Source organism: Heliconius melpomene, chromosome 18 (genome assembly GCF_056956725.1).
Source record: "Heliconius melpomene rosina isolate 202511_hmr_F chromosome 18, ASM5695672v1, whole genome shotgun sequence".
NCBI lineage: Eukaryota > Metazoa > Arthropoda > Insecta > Lepidoptera > Nymphalidae > Heliconius > Heliconius melpomene.
This window is the reverse complement of record NC_140406.1, coordinates 13,704,810-13,721,116: the sequence shown is the minus strand read 5'-3', so window position 1 is coordinate 13,721,116 and position 16,307 is coordinate 13,704,810. Positions and strand designations below refer to the sequence as shown.

The 16,307-nt window shown below is 32.6% G+C and overlaps 1 protein-coding gene across 3 annotated transcripts in view; it reads left to right on the top strand.

Moving 5' to 3' along the window:
* The window catches only part of LOC146529654 (uncharacterized), a 137,335-nt gene that overhangs the window by 45,980 nt on the left and 75,048 nt on the right, over positions 1-16,307 (top strand). Inside the window, exon 1 of one of the 3 annotated variants that reach the window (XM_085202230.1) lies at positions 6,828-7,222. The exons of the other annotated variants lie outside the window; for them this stretch is intronic. Within the exon in view, the coding sequence (XP_085058356.1) occupies positions 7,198-7,222 (25 nt within the window). The 5' untranslated portion in view covers positions 6,828-7,197. Of the gene's footprint in view, positions 1-6,827; positions 7,223-16,307 lie in introns of those variants that run through there. 3 annotated transcript variants of the gene reach the window in all.

Below are 16,307 nucleotides of genomic sequence, written 5' to 3'. Positions count from 1 at the left end.
TGGGTTCGATCCCACTCGGGGGAATGACATGAATAATATTTTCATGTCTCCATTCCTGTAACGAGGCAAACCGCGGCGTTGAGTTCCGCAACACAACACGCAATGCCTTCAGAATTTCGGTGGTAAATGAAGAACGGAATTGTCTTAATGGGAGACAGTGTGGAAGCTATAGGAGAAAAATAAACTGATATGTACTATAAATGACCTTGTGAGTTCGTTATTTACCCGATAATCGTGGTTTCGCCTCGTCTTAAGATAAGGTCGTAAAAGTGACCTTACATTTACACCTTCTTTTGATACATAATATATGTTTTACAGGCTAGTCTTGTTATAAAGACGTTTTATCTATTATGCTTAATACAAGTAAGTAATCTAAAAAGTGTTTTTGCCTCTATTTTTGTAACTTTGTGATCGTTGATTCACCATTTGATATTATCTATTTGTTATTTGATACAGTTAAATACCTATTAAATAATTTCTTGGCAGGTTATGTATGGGAAAACTAGAGTTAAGACACTCCACTGTTCACAGCAGTCTAAGGTAGAGCGAAAAAATGAAATTAAATACCTCGATTTGATATCGAACCTACTACTATCATGTACACAGACAAACTGCCAGGCAACTGCAACACGATGGCATATATGTAGGTTATCAATCTCAATTTTTATATGAGCTCTACAGTGTACCTAATATAGTATTCCCGTCACAGTGCATAGACATACGTTTTATAGTAAGGGTTTGTATGAATTAATCAACACAGCTTCAGGACGCGTGTTAACATAATTCCTGATGTTTTATTCACGCTGGAACCCATTTGAAACCTTCAAAGTACCTACTATTGAAGTTAAATTCAACGTGAAATTTTATAATTATTTTTATTGTGAAAGTAGTTTAATAATAAAAAATATAATATATATCTTGGTTATAAATATAAATATTAATATTATTATATATATTAAAAGGTATACGGTAAGGTATTTGACTGATCGTAATAATTCTTTCATGAATGTAATTGGCCATACAAAAATCAAGAGCGTATAATAAAAAACTAAAAATCAAAGAAATACTGGGTTATTTATATTTTTTATCTTAGCTTGTTTCATAACAATTTTAACAACATAAAATATTAGATATCATAATTTTATTCACAAGTGACAAAAGCGCGTAATATAAAATGAATATTAAATATAAAATCCCTTAGAAAAAAAATCTAATATATATTAAAATAATAATAAATGTATCTATAGTTAAAAGATAAAAAAAATCTAAAATAAAAAACATCACCACCCATTTTCGAAATATTCCTGGAAAATACAATGACCTATCTTAATTTATATATTTAAAGTTTCCGAGACTTCCAAAACCAAATTATTGACGCTCGTCTGATAGAAGATTGGATACTTAATCTAGATCTTGATCCCACCCGCAATTTTGAGATTTAATAATATCAACTAAGGCTATTAATCACGTTCTGGGTAATTATGTTTTGATGGGATTCTCTAACAATTTTAAAATTGGCTTAAAACTTACTGACTACATGACTGCACATGGCAATGGTCGTTCATTAAATATAGAGGCTATATGCAAAAACTATTTATTGATATAGAGTGCCCTATATAACATATTAAATATTTGAAGCCAGAAAGGTGGAACGGAGTGTCTGAACACTAGCTTCCCAGGTTCCCTCTGCCTACCCTGCTAGAGGCGACATACAGCTTGAAACTAATCTTCTATATCTATATATATAAAATCGAAAGGTCACTCACTCATCACGAAATCTCAGAAACTACATGTGCTAGGAATCTCAAATTTTGCATAGCAGTTACTTATAGGACGTAGGTGCTCGCTAAGACGGGAATTTGCAATATTCGACTTCTAAGGAGTTGTTTTTGGAGTCGAAAGTTTGTATGAAACTACGTTACTACAAATGCTAGGAGTCTCAAATTTTGCATAGATGTCACTAGGACGTAGCCATGGAGACAGAAATTAATAATAACATAGTTCACGCGGGTGAAACCGCGAGCGGACCGCTAGTATTATATATAGATGATCCCACTGACAGAGGTAAGACCCACGCACAGCCGTAACCGCTGATGGTAGAAACGTGAAATTTGGACAGATGTTTGTTTTCGTAATCTGGACTAAGCAGGGATTTTGTTAAAATTTTTGTTAAAACTTGTTGTTGTTGTTGTTTCCCATAATATATTTACTATCCAAGAATACTTAGATATTAATAAATCCTTTACAACGAGTATATGTTCACGTAGAAGTCCAAAGTAGAGGAGGGTGTGCATTAAGAGGTCTTATTAGGGTAGTGTCGGTAAAGGTAGTGTCGATAATAAGCGGGCTGAATAATTTACAGTGTCTAATATTTTATTATTGTTTTTTACCTATTTATCAACAACGCATATTAATAAATTATAGCAAAGATCTTAGGGTATTATTACTTTTAAAATTGAATTTTAGTTTCAACTAATAAAAAAATTAAGATAACATCTATATACAATCTACGATGTATCCTGCATATAGCATAGATTTATTTTTAGTTTTACGCTGTATTTTATACGTGGCATGATAGGTAGAGGGAACCTGGGGACCTAGTGTTAATACACATCGTTCCCTATTACGACACTTTCACTGAAATCTTGAAGAATTGCGTGGCGGAATTCAACGCCACGCTTTGCCTCGTTATTAGAGGGAGAAAATAAAAATATTAAATATTTCATTCTCCGACTGGTTATCAAACCCAGAACCCCCAACTTTAAACTTTTATTTTAAAAATGTTTAAATATTACCATAATATCTAGTACTAGTCCTTATTAATACTCAGATTAAAACGCTATATGACCGACGTACCCTACTTGCTGTCTTTGTATAACTTTCACTTTCATTTATGCTTAATGAGGATATAAAAACTTTACAAAAGTTGTTGCCTTTAAATTAGTGATTTAAACTCAATGGGTTTATTAGTCGTGAAATTGTTATGAGGATTCGTAATTTGTTTATTGGCCATTGTAGGATCGCTTTACTTGGAAAGTTTTAACAACAGTACGTATAGTAAAAACTATTATTTATTATACTTTAAATCCTTGTAAAATCTTAGAAAAACAACACTAAATAGAGAGGCACAAATTGGGACTTTAAAAGCGACATGTTGTGGATTTACAGTCACACATGCCACGAAATAAAAGGAAATTCGGCTAAAAATGAAATCTTCGGCTCTAAAGGAGTGTCTTAACACTGCGACGAACGATATGAACCCACAACCGTTGTGTAGAATCAGATACTATCCCACAGTACCACTATGCTGTAGCAAAATATCTTGTATTTTATATATCGATATTTTATTACTTACTTAAGTACCATGGTTATTGAATTTTTTTACTGATCATTTTAAATAGTTTTTTCATTGTTTATTTTCAGGTAAGAGCTGCAGAAATTAATTATGATTTAACCGAGGCAAGTATTTACTTAGAAAGTAGATTAAATTATGTATTACTATTGATCAATAAGTCCGAATAACCTATTAAGACTATCCGTTCCCCTTTTTCCGTTATTTTTTTTTTAAATTTTGGGTGTTTAGTGGGTTGAATTCATAGTCGCGGCACCAAAGGGAAAGGAATAAAAATAATTTTAAAATATATATTTTTTCCGCGTCAGTCAGTTTAAAATTAAACTAAAATAATTTTGCTGTATTTTTTTTGTATTTCGAAATATACTACTTAGTTAAGCACTTTCCTTGCTTCCCAACTAATATAGATAGAGAACATTGTACTTCACTTAAGCGAAAGCACATTTGTATAAAATAAACACAGAATTAAAATGTAAATAGAACCCTTTTAAATTGAATTGGGTCTTACGTGGCCCGTGAGCTCTGAATATAGAAGAAACTTTGTAAAAACAGGGCGTTAGTCTTGCGGGGATGTGACGTTTATTAGAGAAACGATGAAATGTTGAATGGTAATCGTATTTTTGTATAGATTTTTTAATTGAATACCTTTAGGGTAGGCAGAAGGAGGGGGAACTTAGTGTAAAGACACTCCCACTAAGACATTTGCGATTTGTTTTTTGTTATTATACTCACAAATTTATTTAGAATGTTTCTAAATTAGCAGAAATTGGAGACAATATGCTGAAAAGTATAAAAAGTTTTCCTATCTCTCTACATTTCATCTCTCTAAAGTTCACGGAGATGAATCCATAGACAAAAGTTAGTTAAAAATAAAACAATATTGAATTCAATATAAAATTTCATTAATTGCTGGGGATGGCTCCATGCCAAGAAAGTAAGTAGTACCTTTCAATTATTTGATTGCGCAACAAAAATGGCGCTTAAAAGTTCTTTTAAGCTGGAATTTTATTTATTTTGTCTTATATTTCATTTAGTAATTTCTTGTAACAGAAAGAAAATTATTTTATTAAGAAAAGTAAGAAATTAATCATTTTTGAAAATATATTCGATTACACATATTCAATTTTCTACTTACTCGAAGGAAATTTATATAAAAAAAATTATCTTACTAAATTTAGCTTTATACTGTATCCAATGTAGTCAGAGAGAACATAGAGCCAAGCGCTACGGCCTCTACGGTTGTAGCTCCGTCCTCCATCTCTTGCCGATTACACAGATTTTTGTAGGTGTATGAAAATGCTGTCTTAAAAAATTCGGCGGAAAGTGGAAAATGGAATGTCCTATCACTGGGTCCAAGTCCAAGAAAAAAAAAACAAAGAAAAATTGTCAATTTTTTATAAGGCAAAACAATGTAATAACAATGTAGGTAGATACTTATTAAACAATCAATATTTACTGTATAAGTATACATAATTTTATGAAACTTTTTCAATAACAAGACCTGAATAAATATTAGACGTAGGCACATATAGGCAAATGTTAAATGAAACTCCATGTTTGTTTTATCCTTTCGAGACTTACTTTCTACGAATAATTTTATACTGTAGTAATAATTACTATGAAGTACGTGGACACTTGTTGAGTTAGTTTTTCAGATAAGTACAAAACAATTTTTTACTTAGTATTAATATGCATTTTAATGGATGGTTTGGCCACGTTACGCGCCGGCCTAAGAACTATGTCGGATGCAAGTGTCTTGCTATATCAGTGCCTGGAATGAGACTCCCGCACGCCCGGCGCTGGTTAGATGTCATGATGCAGGAAATGAGAGCCAATGGTCTAACCACCGAGGATGGAAAAGACCGTGCAAAGTGGAGTAGGTTGAGTAGGAAGGCAGACTCTGGCAGTAGCCGGGATTAATGCCATAAGGAAAAAGAAGTACGCATTTTAATTGTTTTATTTTTAATCAAAGCTGGTTGAGAATTAAATTATTTGACATGACGTGGCTCTGAGTTTACTTAAATGTAAATATAAAAGGTTCTCACGTAGAACATTTGAACTCCCAAGCTATCAGTGACTTCTGAGTTAATTTTGATAGTAGGATCCGATATCACACTTATATCGACAAAATTCTAACGAAGACCATTCCAAATGCTGGGTGGCGAAAGAAATACTAAAAACGTGTCGTTTGTAATTGAAAAAAAACGGTTATTTTCTCGTCTTATATACTTGGGGAACTAAATATATAATTTGATCTATACAGACTTTGCTGGTCTTATTGATATTAAACTAATAACTTTGAGCTTTTATTCGAGTATCGTAAAACTTTTAGCCAAGTCTTTTGATGTAACTCCTCAAAGACAAACTGCTTATACTCGTACATCAGGATGAAATTACAAAGTATAGATAGGTCATCGAATTTTCCTATGAAATAAGTTTTGGATAAATTTTACTTTAGTTAATTGGAAGGTATTAAAAAATATTTTTTCTATTGAGTTTATAACACAAAAGGAATAATTATACAAAATATATAAACAAGCATATTAAAAATGATCGTTAAAAATGTGCAGTTAATAAATGTTTAAGTTAATAAACTTTTTTTTTTAACTTCCACACAAACAATTAGGAATAAAGTGTAACGGAGACATGTTAACCGTATTACTCACATTTACGTACAATCATGTAAATTCTGAAAGGATCATCCCACAAGCCGATTTATCCTCTAAGCCTTTCCCGTTAGAAATCAAAATTGTTTGCATAAATTTTAACCAACCCAAATTACGTACGGTTATTATTCCATGTAAACAAATTTAAACAATACGCTATCGACTTAAGATTCAAAACAGCGTGTACGCATACGCTTTTCGCGATCATGCTATATCTACATCAGTTTGGTACGGTGATCCGCGAGGAGGAAAATATTTTCGTTGCGTTATCGTCTCTATGACGTCGTAATAAGATTCATTGATATATTGTTTATAAGACTGGTGTACATATCAGGTAGTCGTCGCCGGATAAATATCTCAAGAGCCAGGCGCGGGACGTGCCTACCTAGCTTTACTGCAGATATAGGGAGCCGTCCACAGGGAACTCAAAAATTGACAGGATCCAAGTTTTTTTTGTCTTTTGACACTTTTTTGTAACATTTGAATATAAAAAATTATGCATGGGCATCATCTGTAGTCATTGATGACCTTAATGTCGTCTTAAAAATAATATATGGTGCTCATTTGCACAGGATTAAAGGTGACGTATATATAGCTAAAATACCACGTATATTAATACGTGATAAGTTAAAGTAAATGTCAGAAGGAGGTGTGACATTTGTGATGATGATAAAAGAGACAATTCATCCGGTAATTGAGTAATAATCGTAAAAACACCGTAAACCCTACCGGCTGGTAGCCGCGGCCTAAGAATGTACGCATGCACCAGTCCCCACTGCGCATGTCCGGAGCTCGCTCATTCCGGACTATTTGTTTTGTCGTTACACTATCAAAAACCTTTGGATTGCTAGCAAAGTAACATCTCTACATAATTGCTGTGAATCCAATTGCCAACTGTCTCTGTAGTTCCGTCGGTGTGTGGAGACAGTCGCGTCGCGATCGACGCGAGATTGATCTCATCTGTCAAGAGTTCGCGCCAATTCGACATCTGACCGCGTGTTGGTTTCACGAAAGTGGTATATATAGCTGGTGGTGTTCAGTGCAGATAACTATTGTATTTTAGGGACAATTGATTTATAGATACGCAGTTTTGCCGCATAAACTTTATTTAATTGATTATTCGAGTGACTATTATAAAATTTGAGATTTGTCCGCGTGCTCAGAGACCTTCCAGCCAAGATGAATATCACCTCGACGACGGACGGTATGTACTTACGTGTGCCGGATAAGCATCCGCAATCTGCTTTAAAACTACTTAATTGCTTGCATTCCATAGATTGTTGCGGATATATTCGCGCAGTCAAAACTAACCTTTCCGCTTAAAGCCCAAGAGTCATATTTCGGCATCGGTAATTTAGGCTTAGTACAACCAATTTTCAACCATAGCGTCTTATAATTAGGGATCATTTTCGTAATTATAAAGCATATGCATGAACGCCTTAGTGCCAGCACTGAATGCGACGTGAACAGAACATGTCTTTTTATGTATTAAGTTCTAAATTTCTTTCGTCAGGCAACCACTAAGGTTTTACCCTAATTTATGAAGTTTCATGTGTTCCGTTGAAATGCAATTGAACCGTGACCTGATTTACTTAAAAATATACGCAAAGCGGATGCTTTGTTCTACCTTTGATTGAGAACTTTGATATTTGCCGGGGAGGCTTAATTAAGTCAATATTGAAATAGTACAATTGTATACCTGCTTCTGAATTGCACTTCGATTCGATGCAATAATGGAGATTAAGTCGATGCAATAATAGTATAGTCGCCATCTTGGTAAGTTATTTGTTGAGAAAAAACTTGTTTGAGAATCACTTAAGCTTAAAAATGAAAAAAAAAGGATGCCTAAATTTAAATGGAGAAGTAAAATACTAAAACGTAATTAAAGTTTAGAAAAAACAAAGAAAAATAAATCTCTTTAAAGATAATAATACTCTATTATTTTATATCGAAAATGACATTCTAACTGCCTAGCTATTTATTATTATAAAGCCTATCAAACAATTATAGGACAAAATTATTATAATTCATTGTTTTCACTGTTTATCATAAATAGTATTTAATGAAACTTAATTTATATGTAAATTAGTTATTTATACAAATGTAAATACATATTTGAATGACACACAATTAATGTTAATGTATAGTGAAACTTTATTATGATTGCCTAAAGCGACAGTCATTTGTGTAATACGCTTATCAGTTTACGTTTGAATTATAGCAGTTTTGTTTTCATAAATTAATGTTGATAAATCTATCTTTTTATAGCTTTAACCTGTACTGCAGAAGGAACCTAGTGTTCAAAGACTCCGTTTTCCTCACACCATCAAATTTTCGAGATATTGCGTGATGAATACCAGATTTCTATGCCCCGCTAAGATTTGTTACCAATTGGAGAAAATAAAAATAATTCATTCTCTCAGAGTAGTAATCGAACACACAACCATCGTGTCTACAGTCGAATGTTGAACCGCGGCGATACGAGCGCCTTAATATTATAATCACTGTATAGTATTTTGAAGACCACTGAGCCCAGCAGTAGCTGGTGAATAAGGATTGAAAAAGATGTAGAAGCAGAAGAACATAATATGTATTTAGATTACACAATAAAACGTCTAAACATTTTAAACAAATCTTAAATTTTAGCAAGACAAAAATTGTCTTAAAAATAATAATAATATGAAATTTTACTGAATTTTCTACCGTAGACTCGACGTAAGTACCGTCGTCCCTAGACGCTCGTAACAAGCGCATGTTGCTATATTTAGGTCACTTGGCACTACATGGCTGAGATAGGTTTAATTGAAAAGCTTACATCACATCTTACATCATTTAATTAGTGATTGCTCTAGTAATAGGAAGGTATATTAAAGTAAGAGCTTTACTTCCTAACGAGGAACTGCTCGCTCGCAGGGTAGACGAAGAGAACATAGTGTGAAATCACGGTGTACTTTCATTCTTTATACACTAATTCTAAACTGAATTGATATTAAGGTGATATTATTTAAAAAACCTGAAAGATGAGTATGGGTTTGAATCCCATTCAGGGTAAAATATACATATAATTTACAAATTGTTTTTTATTTGATTATTATTATTTGTTGGTTGAGTAGCAGAACTTAACGCCGCGCTCTGCCTCGTTACCAGAACGAAACCGAACCGAACCAGACGCTAAATATCATTTCCTCAAGTGGGAATCGAATCCACAACCTATCGTGTTTACCGTCATACTCTATGCTACGACTGGCATCAAATCTATATATAAATAGATATTATATCCTAATTTCGATCGTTATACAGTAGATACCAATGCAGGGCCACTGCGACAGAGGCCCGCAACGTCCTTTAATTAGCTACAAGTAGTTGGGAGTTTAATCGAGAGCCGTATTGCGGTGTTTGGAACTTTTGTATCTATACCACGAATTGCTATCGTTGAATTGCGGTAATTTACTGTACATGATATCGTTTAAAGTTAACAGAAGAAGATTCGATTGCGTTTTAACGCGGTCGTTAGCGACTGTCGAACACAATATGATTCAAGATCTGCACCTGTTTGTTTGTTTGTTTGTTTGTTTGTTTGTTGTATGAGAAAAAGTTACACATTAATTAAAAAAAACCGGACATGCGCCAGTCGGGCTCGCCAACCGAGGCTTCCGTAAAAAATTGGAATGAATATATTTTTAATATTTTTTTCCTAACGTATAGATTTAGATTTAGATAAATGGTATATATGCTAAATAGTGTATAAAAAAATATTAATATAAATATGTTTTTTAATAAATATTTCTAATTATATAAAAAACACCCAAAGATCCTTGATGTATAATCCCCAGATTAAGAAGACAGAAATATTAGCGGCCAAAAGTATCTCGTTTAGTCTCTGACCCATTTCCTGTCTGTAAATATTTGATTTCCTTCTCCCTTGTTTATTTCTTACGTCATAAGAGTACCATAGATAAGTAATATTCTTAGAAACGACATTGTTGCCATGTTATATGAAACCTACGTAATTATTACAAAATATATTTTTTTCTCTTTTCACGTGTTATGGGTTATGCGGACTTCAAAGACAGATTGTTTACAAACATCTAACCTAAGACCAAATTAAATTATTAAATATGCAACTAAGAGTTCTATATGACATATGACACACTATGACATATGACAAATATAGTACCCCAGGTAACCCAAGCACAGGTTCAGTGCATTAAATCGAACCGAATAATGTTTACAATTTGGAACAGTAGATAGTTCCTGAGATTAGTTCACAGATGAACCAAACAAATTCTTTTACTATATAAATATTAGTACAGATTTTAATCATTGAAATTCGTATTCAGAACCATAATATGCCATAACCACCCCACTACGATGTCAAACAAAATGTTTACAGAATATATTTTAATACTCTACGAGAACTCGTTTAAATTTTGAGAATTCAATTTCCACGGTAACTAGACTAAACTTAAATCAAAAATTTATAACAGCAAAACCAAAAGTATGATTGCAATATAATCGTGTTTGCTGTTGTGTAAATTTGTATTTTAATATATATTTGACATGTACAAGTATTATTTTATGTGTAAATATCATATACTAATCTGACATAATCGTGGAAGTTTTAAGTAAATTAACGATTGAAAAGTGCCTAATTCATTAAAGATGTTTTTTATTCTAGCTCTGAAGCTCGAATCTTATAATAAAGTTGTTCGTTTTCGATATGCTAATTCAAAAAAATAACGGAAAAAAGAGAAAGAAGGCCTTTCTAAGCAGAAACTTGAAAATATCTACGAGAATATCGCCACTTTTCTTCACCTTGAAAACAAAGTTGTGGGCATTGAATTACGTCATACAAAACGCATTGTCTCGAATTGTGCGAATTGCACAACTGAATATGTTGATCTAAGAGGATAAAACGTGAAAAGACATTCTAAAAGTAATAAATATAATCTTCCAATCATCATGCCATCAAACAAGATTTTGATGGCATGAAAGTTTTCTCAAAGCGTTTGGTCTCACCAAATTATGTATTTGGAGACCGAACTCAGTTTCTTTTTCACAAAACGGATTAGTATGAATTTATTATAGCTTTCATGGCTTGCAAATTTTGACATCATAATTTAGTGTAATATGTGCGTTGGCTATAAAGAAATTACTACTAAATAATGTTCAGGCTATCGTGTCCTACTGTAAACGTGATTGTGATGGGTTCGATACCAGTTCACGGCAAAAAAAATATTTTTATTACCTCGCTAAGATTATAAGAGAAAGAGGTGCGTTAAGTTCTGATATTCAATACGCAATGTCTGGAATTTTATTTATAATAAATTTAGCATTACTGTTTCACGAAACCAGTTGCTGTTATAAATTCTTAAGTGGAAGTGAAATATGAGGTAAAAAGGGGCTAATTGGAATTATAAATAGAAAATCAGAAGTCAAAAGCATCCTTCAACTTACCCTCTGAAATGAAACAAACAAAATACATTTATATTTCCCCTGTGAGATATTTTTGGATAGAAATTGAACACTTCAGGAAGTCAAGTAGACAACTTTGTAATTTGAAATAATATTATAACACCTTCAGAGATATCAATGTTTTGTCATTCAGCAATTAGTCTTTGTACTTATAAAACCATGTTTTTTTTTTCATTCATTCTTCTTTCAGTTTTCCGCTGAATCCCATATATAACAGGTTAGGCAGAGGGAACCTACCGTTAAGACACTAAGTTTAACTAAGTTAAGAATTTTCGCTCAAGCGAAGCTCAAGGAGAAGGAGCTCAAAGCGGTTAAAAATAGTAATGTATTCCCTCGAGTGGGAATCGAGCCCACTACCTTCGCATCTACATATTATAAAATAGAAAGTGGGTCTAAATACATTAATTAAAAAACAATTTATTAAAAAGATATTTACAAATAATTAATGTTAGCATGATTATAATTAACAATTTTAATACGATGAATAACTGTTGTTATTAGTTTTGATATTTACATTTGTTTATGTTCTGAATAATAGATACATTATTATTGTTATTTCTAATAATTATATTGTTATGTTATTTTACAGTATAAAAGAGGTCTTCATGGCCCAGGGGTACAAGTGTGTGAGTGTAACGCGACGATTGTAAGATTTCAGCGCTGAGTTCCGCCACTCAACACGCAATGCCTCGAAAAATTCGGTGGAAAGTGGGGAACGAAGTGTATTTAACACTAGGTGTCCTCTGCCTACCCAGTTGTGTATTATGATACAGCATATTTTTTTTTTTTTTAATAGTAAATTAATACCTGTTTTTATAGTAAAATAATATCTACACACGTCAATCTTTTCAGTACTTTTGTGAAATGTAACAAACATCCTAACAATTTTTCACATTTATAATATTAGTAGTGTAGGATAGTAGGCGTAAATAAAGTTTCAATATTAATCGAATGTTCTACACTTTGATATGAAGATAACTTAGTTTTGATTTAGCCTGCCTGAGTAATTACTTAATCCGTTGCGTGGTAACGTGGTTAATCTTAATAAACTGGATATACATTATCAAGTTGTGGGTGTCGATGATATTAAGTAGAAAATTTATGATCTAGTACTTAAAAGCATTATTAAAGAAAATTTACTATTTCCTTTTTATTTTATGTTATATATGTTCTTTTATTTTTGTAAAACATTAAACGTGAGGTATATTTTTTATTTTTTTCGAGCTCGCGATGTAAAGGAAAATTTTACAATATGGCATATTGAGTTGTTAAATATTTTTGTACGGTTCTATTGACTGAGCAGTGGGAAACTTTAAAATAAATCTAAATTTTAAATCCCGTTAAGAATTTTTTACCTATTTTCAATACTATAAAACACTACAAAAATATTATTATACAACTACTAATATTTGCATTTTTTCTTGCATACTAGCGTTGATAAAGCAAACATGGCAGCAAGACGCACCGCATTCCGCCTATTTGATATTTTAGGTATTAACCTGTTCACCTTGACTTTTAAATAAAATTATTTCTTTTTTTCTCCGATATTTCAGTAGTTCGTGGTGATGGGTAGACTAAGGTAGCATCTGATTATCAGGTAAAATAATTATGTTAAACTAATCTCCAGGCTCGTGGTGCAAGGCAGAGTAGATGGTACGCTAAGAGATAGATCACCCATGCGATGGACTGACCAAGTAAAATCTGCTGTGGGCGGTAAATTGCATGAGTGCACTAGAATGGCGACCAACAGAAGGAAATGCCGTGAAACTGTGGCAAAAATAACGAAAGCCAAAAACGTGACTACGTGATGGCCACGACCACTCTGTGAAGAGCGTAACGACTGAGAAGAAGAATCTCCTCATTGCCTCCAACAATGTTCTAATTGCGCCGCGTACTGCTCTGGATTCTTGCTGCCGTCTAGTGGTCGATTTGAGATTTCAATTTTTTTTGAATGGATCCCAGGTGGTACATAGTTTTGTCTTGCAAATGAAAATTTAATTAGTGAAGCACATAAGCCGGGTTTCGAATCCATTTTCACTATATTTTATTGTAATACACTGTTCTACGGCGCTACGACGGCCTCTACAACATCAAAATTAAACTACTAATGCTATTAATACTTTTCTAGATTTGAAAAGTGTAAACACTATAATTTTTAACACCATAATCACATTTTTAATAGTGATTTGACTTAAATTTTGTAATCTTAAAAGGATAATATCTAAGGTTTAGGGATAACGCCAAGTTTTTACGTAAGTGCGTAAAAGAAACGAGAATAAAATGCTCTCGTTTATTATAAAGAATGTTTATTTCTTTTATTAAAATGAAAAAATATTGCACTTTAATGTGTACAAAAGTGGCTTTGACTGTGACAATTAAAAGTTGCAAGTCTGAGAGCATTAAAACTTTTTATTGTCATAACTTTTATCAGTAAAAATTTAAGTTACTTTTGTGGACAATATGAGCTAAATATAAATATTTTTTTATAATTTCACGCTGTATCCCGCACGTAGCAGGGTAAACAGAGGGAACCTAGCGCAAAGACTCCATTCACCACTTTTTATTTTCATCGAATCCTGGAGGTGTTTTAAATGGGGGAACTTTGCCTCGTCACCAAAGCGAAGAAATGAAAAAAAAATTAAGTATTTCAATTCCTCAAGTGAGAATCGAACACAGAACTCCAAAACAACGACACGATTACACGCTTGTACTCCTTCGCCACGACTGGCTTCAGCTAAGATTTACTTACTTATTTGTATAAATCCCTTTTTTTATACTTTTATTACTACTTTTTTATTTGTATAAATCCTTTTTTTTACATTTACATACATATAGGCCAGTCGTGGCGCAGGTGCACAAAGTGGACTGGTTGTGGGTTCGATCCCCACTGTATCTTAACACGACCCTAGTATTAAAATAAACCTCTGTTTACCCTACTGTATACAGAATACAGCACGAAGCTGATTTTACGTACATATATATATATATATGTATATGTACACCTATTTATAAAAATATTTAATTCCGTTATGTAAGCCAGCTAACTAAACGTGTAAAGTAGCTAACTCAAATAATCTCGTTATACAGTTTCACGATATTTTCACGCCGTCAATACCCTCACATGACCTGTGACATTTAAAAGATACCCATATTTATTGGTATATATCATTCTGATACGATTTTCAGTGGCTTTTAAAAGTTTATTACATATATAGAAATGTAATGTCCGTTTGACATGGACGGAGAAAATCTAGTGTTTGGACACTCCTTTCACTAGATTAGATAGATTCCCAACAATACTGTGCGAATGAAGACGTGTTCTTTCAGCAGGACCAGTTCTGTATGATAGTTGACGATTAAATTCCAAATAATTTTATTTCTAATTATCGAGACACCCCGCGTCTTCCCAGTGGGAATTGAACCAACAACTATTAAGTCTACAGTCAAACACAGTTAGCAAATATATTTTACTTTTGTTAAGCATGTAGGTACATATACGCTTCTCCATTTTCTTTGTTCATTAAAAATTAAACATTTTCGTGATTCAATCAATTACTGAAGAATAGTTGATTAGTATTTGGAAATGATAACAATCAAAAGGCTATTATGTTCTTATCAGGCTTTAAAATCATGAGTTTATTTTGATGAACTTGGTTAAAGCAACAGTTTCATGTAAGTGTACACTAATTAATATAAGGTCGTCATGACGCAGCAGTACAGGGTCAGATTATAAGTCCGACGGTTGTTGATTCGATTCTCATGAAATGATTTTGTATCAAAACAAAACACGGTAGTAAGTCATGTAGACATGCGGGATACAGCGTGAAAATAAACAAAAAAAAATACCAAAACTATTTTATAATATTTTATTTGAACTTTCTATAGTTTAACCTAATCTTTAACAAATGCATATTTAATAACAATCAAGCAGTTATAACATTTTTTCATAAATAAACAACAAATGTGTGAGGTGATTCAACAAACACCTTCATATAGCTGATGAGTTTTTAGAACCCATTACCCTATAGCTACTGTTTCCGCGAAATATAATTTGCACATGCATTGTACTATTCTCATAATATGCAATTAACTTTTTTGCAGTTTCACTATTTAAAATGAACATTTTTTATTGACATAGTGGATGCACAAGATTGTGACTAACGCGACGTTTGTGCCCTCGATCCTTACTCGAGGGAATGAATTATCACTTATTATTCGCTCTGGTACCAAGGCAAAAGCGCGGCGTTAAGTTCTGCCACTCAACACAAAAGATTTTTTTTTACATAAATTGATAGACGAATCCAGATCGGCAGGTTAATGAACAGCTAAACTTGTTTTTTTTTTTAAATATTTTAAAGAGTTTCATTCCTGAAACAAAAATTGGTACTAATTTTGTATAATCTATATATATAAAAGGACTTGTCCTCACTGACTGAGGTAAGACGCACGCACAGCCGTAACCGCTGTGCGTAGAAACGTGAAATTTAGACAGATGTTTACTTTCGTAATCTGGACATCCACTAAGAAGGGATTTTGAAAAATTTTAACCCTAAAGGGGTAAAATAGGGGTTCAAAGTTTGTATGGAAAATAATTTAAATCGGCACCGATTTTTATAAAATTTGAAATTTATATTTTTAGAAGTATTTAATTGAACACGTGTTTCATCGTTTTCTAGAATTCTCCCCCTAAGGGTGCAAATAAGGGGTTGAAAGTTTGTATGGAAAAATCTTTAAGACGCCATTGATTATTATAAAATTTGAAATTTAGACTCTTAAAAATATTTAATTGAACATGTGTTTCATGGTTTTCTAGA